Source organism: Penaeus japonicus, unplaced genomic scaffold (assembly GCF_977035675.1).
Source record: "Penaeus japonicus unplaced genomic scaffold, GWHDUDI00000001_assembly GWHDUDI00000029, whole genome shotgun sequence".
NCBI classification, from domain to species: Eukaryota; Metazoa; Arthropoda; class Malacostraca; order Decapoda; family Penaeidae; genus Penaeus; species Penaeus japonicus.
In genome coordinates this window covers 32,858,822-32,866,321 of record NW_028234431.1, presented here as the reverse complement: position 1 = coordinate 32,866,321, position 7,500 = coordinate 32,858,822, and the positions used below count along the sequence as shown (strand labels likewise).

The following is a 7,500-nucleotide window of genomic DNA, read 5'->3' as shown; positions in this document are numbered from 1 at the left end:
TGTCGCCACAATTCCTTGCGAGTGAGACTACACTGTGCACCTCTTGGCCCAATTGCAGCAGCCTAGGGTTGCCTTGGAGCTGGTCTCGCAGGTAGCCTATGGATGCGTGCATGTAACGAATGTGCTTATTCATGTTGGCTATCATGGCTGCAGCCTCTGGAACTCTGTGGTTGAAAAAAATAAAAAAATAAGATTCTCAATTTCTAATAGAACTTCATTTCAGTTGTATTTTTTATTATGAATAATTTTGAATGTAATTGCATTTCCAAACTCATTTTTTCTGTAGTAATTACATTTACTGATAGACAGAACCTGATTTCAATTTAATTAATAAAAAAAGGATCTGAAACAACAACATTCCACCTATTCCAGTGCCATAGCCCAAAATATTTGAATGCGCTGAAAGAAAATCAGTAAGACTAGCAAACGGAAACATACGTAAGTTGCGTGTCCAAGGTGAGGGCTGGGAGGCTTGAGGTCTGCCACTCCTTCTTGTTGATCTCCTTGACGGCTTGCAGGATCTTCTTACGCACTCCAATGGCAGACACGTTCATGGTCTCGAGGTCCTTTTCCGTCAGACGCAAAAAGGTCTCGAATGACACCTGTGTTAAGCAATAGATATATTACATGCCACAGAATAATGACTTAATGAAATAATAATAATAATAAAAAAAAAAAATGTATACCAAATAGAAGATCCTAAAATGAAAACTCACATTTAACAATGAATTGAAAAAGGAAAAGTAATATCTTCAATTGAATGGCCAAAAATGGATCTACCAACTACCAATTCTATCATACAGTATTCTTACCATATGAATGACAACTATTACCTAAAATAAGATGCAATTTCAGCACATAGCACAATCCAATGTATTAACCCATCCACAACGGGGGAATTCTAGCCTTGAATGTCACAATGCCGGGGCGTTCGAATTATTAGGCCTAAATCAATTGAATAGCCGGCACAATACTGTGCCGCCCGGCCACTGGGCTTTTGAATGAGCGGTACAGTACTGTACCACCCGTCCAGAGTGGGTTAACCCATTGCAGACGGAGATAAATTTGCTTGCCCAGCCTCCAGGATAGGTTTTATTTTAGAGAGAGACCGCTTGAAGCAATATAATTTGAATCATCCCACTCTCTTTTAGTCATTCATTGTAAATCTAGAGCGGTTTTTGTGTTTTATTTTTTTGTGTGTTTTATTGAGTTTAGAGACTTATATGTGCCATATGACAGGCTCTATCAGTGCTGCAGTTGACTAAAATTGTAATATATTATCCATATTAGCTCATTATTTTCTTTATACTCAGTGTGATAGAAGTATTGCTGTTTTATGGGAGGACAAAAGCCAACTTTATTTTTTCGTATTTTTGTGCTGTCATGAACGAATACGAAACATATAACCACCTACAATAAAGATAACAAGAAAAGGTAGGGAAGAGGAATGAAACCTGTGCTTGTGACTGTGAGTGCCACAGTGAAAGGCATCCATATTGGCACAGGAGCACATTTTAGACACTGGGTATGGATTGAGTCACCTTCCTCTTCTCGTTCTGCCTGCACATCCTTCATCGGCGGTACTTTAGAGCAAGAGTTCATCAACTTAGTGTGTGCCATCGCTCTATAGAGACAGTGCTTGCTAGAGACCGTGGATGGGTGCCATTCAAGGCTCTCTCTCCTGCTGGTGCTAGGAAAAAGTGGTGCCATCTAGGTTTTGAACGTTAAGCTAGCACGATATTACGGCAATTATAGTAATTATGACTACAGTAGCCATCATCACTCATTCCTTTTTCATAGCAAAATAAAATAGCACAGTGATCCAAAATCCCCGAACGTCATGTATGTCATGACGCCCGTTGTCAGGCCAAAGCTCCTACGTCATGTATGTCATGACACCCGTACGCAATGGGTTAATATGAGTTATAACCTGTCCATCCTAGAATTCTAATAATTGCTGGCTACTTTAAAGTAAATTGGCCTTCCTGTACAAAATGCCAATTTCAGCATCAATACCTCAGGTGAATTAGTTCAGTAGGGATAATGTTATGTAAAATATAAATAACTACTACATATATTATTACTATACAATATTTCAAATAATAAAAATATTGGCCTATAAAGTTCATCCATAAAGGTCAACATAATACTGAAAAGGGTATTGCCATTCCCCTCAAATTCCCTATCTGAATATGTCTAACTTCAACCTTGCAAAACTCAAGATACCTACCTTCTGTTCCTGAAAAAGGGGTATCATATATGCCAGGTCTAAGCCCGACAGAACCATCTCAAGTTCACCAAAGTTCTGGATTTTGTTATCTGAAGGAGGCTTACGAGGTGTGCTGTCCAGGTCTTCCTCTTCTTTGATGAAAAGAAGATTTGCATCAGATGAATCCCTCACACATACACGTTCTAGAATGTCTGCAATCTGAAATTGTAAGGTACTTATAAATTGTCAACATTTCTGTGACCTTGCATTTTCAAAATCAATTTTCACAGATTCTAAATAACCATTAACATATATTATGGTTCCTCATACCTCAGGATAACCTGCAGCAAGAGCAATATCAGCTGGACGCTGACCATGGGTATTCATTTTCAGAGGGTCGGCTGAATGCTGAAGCAATATTCGTACCACTTTCCCATGACCTTTTGTTGCTGCCCAGCATAAAGCTGTCCACCTGTTATGGGCAGACAAGTAGATATTTAAAGTAATTATATACATGAATGATAAATTAAGTCAAAGGTGCCCTTGAGGAGTTGGTGATGACTGGCGGAATGGAACATGTTTGAACAATATCAATGTTTTTTAAATAATTATCACCATCAACCTGTCAGTAATTAAATAATTATCCTAAACAACCTATCAATCTGACATCAATCACCACCTGTTAAGTGCAATTGAATTGAAAAATAAAAAATCATTCATAATAGTAAAAGAATCCTTCAACAACAGACACTCAGAAGGACAGAGACAGAGAATACTATGCGTCTATGCCTACCCTTTATTATCCTGCTTATTAACATCAGCCTTTTCATTGATGAGCCTCTGGACAATGCTGGCACGGCCTTCCTTGCTGGCAAACATGAGAGCTGTCATCCTGTGGCGTTCGGCTGTGTCTACTTTGGCACCATGGGTTAGCAGGAGTTCTACACACTGCAGGAGGTCAGACTCGGACTCACGACTGGAGGCACAGGCAGCCATGAGGGGTGTAAAGAGTTCTGAAGAGTGATTGCGAGGAAATATATAAGAGGGTGTAAATGAGATACAAATGAATTGATAGAAAAGGAGAGCGATGGCAGGACAATAGGATGAGTGAAAAGGGAAAAGGGGGGGAGAGAGAGGGGGGGGAGAGAGAGGGGGGGGAGAGAGGGAGGGAGGGAGAGAGAGAGAGAGAGAGAGAGAGAGAGAGAGAGAGAGAGAGAGAGAGAGAGAGAGAGAGAGAGAGAGAGAGAGAGAGAGAGAGAGAGAGAGAGAGAGAGAGAGAGAGAGAGAGAGAGAGAGAGAGAGAGAGAGAGAGAGAGAGAGAGAGAGAGAGAGAGAGAGAGAGGAAGAGAGAGAGAAAGAGAGAGAAAGAGAGAGAAAGAGAGAGAGAGAGAAAGAGAGAAAAAGAGAGAGAAAGAGAGAGAGAGAGAAAGAGATAGAGAGATAGAGAGAGAGAGAAAAAGAGAAAGAGAGAGAGAAATAAAAAGTATATCACACAGAAAAAGAATGCATTTTAATATTATGCATGTATTTCACAGTTCAGTCAGTACATCCGTTTCCTGTTGGTGCCTGTCAGCACGACACACTACTGCAGCAGCCAACCAGGCCAGGGGGGCACTTTCACATACTAATAATTGAACATGACTACCCCTCCACAAGTATATCATACATATATAATTATCCTTTAAGAAACAGCAACAACAAACAAAGGACAAGATTCACTGGGTATAAAAAGAAGGGGATTAAAATCCACCATAAAAAATGGAACAAAATAAACAACTACCATCATTGAGACACTAAAAGTAGACACACTCCGCAGGAGATCTCCTCAACAGGTTGTCTGGGATCATGTGCCAAAAATGCCTTGCGCTTCAAGCCGGTTGCTTGCCAAAAAGGAAAAACAATATGTTGCATAATCATTATACAACATTCACCATTTGACTCTTTAAGGATGATTGTAAAGTTGATATGAAATTTGTTCAGCTTCATAATAAGAGGAAGAATGAAGGGGGGAGAGGGAGGAAGGGTGGAAAGAGGAGAGAGAGAGAGAGAAAGAGAGAGAGAGAGATAAATATGGAAAGAAAAGAAAGAAAGAAAGAAAACATTATGGAAGAGTAAATTCTAAGAATACAAAAAAAAGGGTTAAAAAAAATACAACAGCTTTAGAATCTCACACCAGTCTGTCAGCTGATCAGACTTGGAAGGAGGCCAGGGGTTACATGTGGCGACGAGAGCAGACGTGACCCTTCACACTCTCCTCGGCTGAGCCACATGGAAATTCACTTCCTTCCCAACTGATTGTCATCTTGATCTCCCCCCCCCACCTTTTTTTAAATAAAATTTTCTCCTGAAAGTGCAAATAATTTTGCTTCTCTGTGTGTGTGTGTGTGTGTGTGTGTGTGTGTGTGTGTGTGTGTGTGTGTGTGTGTGTGTGTGTGTGTGTGTGTGTGTGTGTGTGTGTGTGTGTGTGTGTGTGTGTGTGTGTGTGTGTGTGTGTGTGTGTGTGTGTGTGCATGTTCATGCAATTGTGCACATATACTTATACAGCTAAGTACAACTCAAGAAAGTAAAACTTAAACTTACCTTTGTGGAGGTTTGGATCAGCATTTTGTTGCAGCAAATATTCCACTATGTGCTGTTTCCCACTGGAACAAGCGTACATCAGACATGTCCAGCCAGACTTCAAGATCTGATCCACTGCAATGCCTGTAAAATCAATTAACAATAAAATCTATAATGAAATGTAGCTTCAGAAATTGTCCAGAGATCTGTGAATAGGTGAAATGAACATTATTTATATACATAAATCAGTTTCATCTGATCAAAAGAAGCCAGATATAAAAGAATGTTATAACAAAGCCACAAGACCAACTGTCTGGCTGCCATTCATTTCATGCATTTCTGGAAATCCTTCTCTTTAACGAAGTATTATAAAAAGAAGTAACAACACCAGCAACAATGGGATAAAAATGTCAGAGGAGTGAATACTGAATACTGGTGTGAAGACTTACATTTGTGATGAAAATGATACTCTTATTTGCTATTACAATTATTAGATACTAATGTCACTCATAGAAAAAAAAACTTCCAAAATTCTCTCCACTCACACTCGCACTCACATACACACACACAGATAAATATCCATACACTTAGAGCATAAAACTGTCATGTCAGAAATAGGATGATGTCTCCATGTGCTGGCATACAGGTGAGTCTCCCAATCAGCAGTATCATGATTGTAATAATCCCAAGTAAGCAGAAATTCTATATTACATGCATATGAAGGTAGAATGCACAGTGATCTTTAAAAATAATAAAGTCAAAGTAGGGATTTCATCTAGGTCACCTAACCCAAAAACACCTCTTATCCTACACTCTGAAAAGAAGAAAATAAATCTTCCATTAACATAATCAAAACAAGAATTCTGATCATTGAGACTCATTCATCACCCAACTTAGCCTAACAGAACCAAAAAATATCCATGCAAAAAAAAAAAAAAAAAAAAAAAAAAAAAAAAAAAAAAAAAAAAAAAAAATTTAAATATATATATATATATATATATATATATATATATATATATATATATATATATATATATATATATATATGCAAACTTGGCCAACCTTAAAACTAAGAATCTTATCTAGTACCCACCTTGCTTCACCAGCGCTTTGATAACAGGGAGGTTGCCCTGCATAGCGGCCATGCGAAACTCATCCAAGGGCAGGGAGTAGCCCTCGTGCATGCGGTGCCGCCTCCAGGATCCGCTTGGAGCTGGACTGTGGCTCTTGCGCGAGCACCACGAAGGGGCAGGACTCGAGGCTGAAGGGAATCTGGGAGTTGTAGCTTGGCAGAATCTTTGTAATTCAAGTCATCAATCTTTAATGTATACTTGATGTAATGCAAAGATATGATGATATAGTAGAATCATAAATGAATCAATTAATCTTCATGAATTAATGTGATCTAAGGGTAATATTATAGTAATATTTTGTGATACTGGATACTTTGTTCATTCACTAAAAAATATGATGTCTTAGCACAGTCTTCATTCATAGGTTAATAAATCTTGACTAATTAAAACAATCTTCATATAATGTAATAATACAATGATATTTTAATAAAATATAAAATCAAGCACTGAATGTTTCCTTTTAGTAGACAAAAATGTTCTTACAAATACTAACATATATTAATGACTGATATTCTTTTTACCTATTTTTTTCATCATTATCCTTATTACTATCACTATCACTTCTTTAACAACATTATCAGCATTGCTATTATCATTGTCATTTTTACCTTATCAATATTACCATTTCATCTATCTATCATCATCCTTTTACATTTCCATGAGAAAAAGAAAAAAGAAGAAGAAGAAAAGAAGAAAAGAGCATATAAAACAATAAACGCTGCACACAAATAGCACAAGAAAACCTAACACACCTTTCGAATACCCGTACCCATTGTAGTACCCAGGCGAGAGAGTATTATAGTGGCCATTGACGATGACATCAGACTTATCTGGCGAATCAGGTACTGTCAGGCTGTTTGGCTCGCTTCCATTGGGTAAGGAGAGTGATCCGAGACTCTAGAAATTAGGAAAATATATTCTTTAAAAGGATGGAGACCTTTTTTTAGGGTGGATGTATACTTTTAAAATTTTGTAACACTGATATATAAGAATAAGAATAATAAGAAAGATGTTTGTCCTGGGATAAAAGCAAAAAGCTCCTGAAAAGAAATGAGAGTGTGAGAGAGTGTGTGAGAGAGAGACAGAGAGAGAGAGAGAGAGAGAGAGAGAGAGAGAGAGAGAGAGAGAGAGAGAGAGAGAGAGAGAGAGAGAGAGAGAGAGAGAGAGAGAGAGAGAGAGAGAGTGAGTGAGAGATAGAGAGAAAGAGAGGGCGAGTGAAAGAGAAAGAGAAAGAGAGAGAGAGAGGGTGAGAGAAAGAGAGAGTGAGAGAGTGAGTGAGTGAGAGAGGAGGGAGAGAGAGAGAGGTGAGAGAAGAGAGAGAGAGCAAGAGAATGAGAAAGAGAGAGAGAGAGAGAGAGAGAGAGAGAGAGAGAGAGGAGAGAGAGAGAGAGAGGAGAGAGAGAGAGAGAGAGAGGAGAGAGAGAGAGAGAGAGAGAGAGAGAGAGAGAGAGAGAGAGAGAGAGAGAGAGAGAGAGAGAGAGAGAGAGAGAGAGAGAGAGAGAGAGAGAGAAGAGAGAGAGAGAGAGAGAGAGAAAAGAGAGAGAGAAAGAGAGAGAGAGAAAGAGAGAGAGAGAAAGAGAGAGAGAGAAAGAGAGAGAG

The 7,500-nt window shown here is 38.7% G+C and overlaps 1 protein-coding gene across 3 annotated transcripts in view; it reads right to left on the bottom strand.

Annotated features, from left to right (window-relative positions):
• Window positions 1-7,500, bottom strand: part of LOC122257421 (ankyrin repeat, SAM and basic leucine zipper domain-containing protein 1) — a 16,618-nt gene that overhangs the window by 570 nt on the left and 8,548 nt on the right. For all 3 annotated transcript variants that reach the window (XM_043022693.2, XM_043022695.2, XM_043022694.2), the window contains 8 exons: window positions 6,654-6,798; window positions 5,862-6,029; window positions 4,790-4,912; window positions 3,003-3,222; window positions 2,540-2,681; window positions 2,231-2,428; window positions 439-602; window positions 1-164 (listed from right to left, as the gene is read on the bottom strand). The exon at window positions 1-164 is cut by the window's left edge and continues 62 nt beyond it. In XM_043022693.2, the coding sequence (XP_042878627.2) occupies window positions 1-164; window positions 439-602; window positions 2,231-2,428; window positions 2,540-2,681; window positions 3,003-3,222; window positions 4,790-4,912; window positions 5,862-6,029; window positions 6,654-6,798 (1,324 nt within the window). The remainder of the gene's footprint in view (window positions 165-438; window positions 603-2,230; window positions 2,429-2,539; window positions 2,682-3,002; window positions 3,223-4,789; window positions 4,913-5,861; window positions 6,030-6,653; window positions 6,799-7,500) is intronic.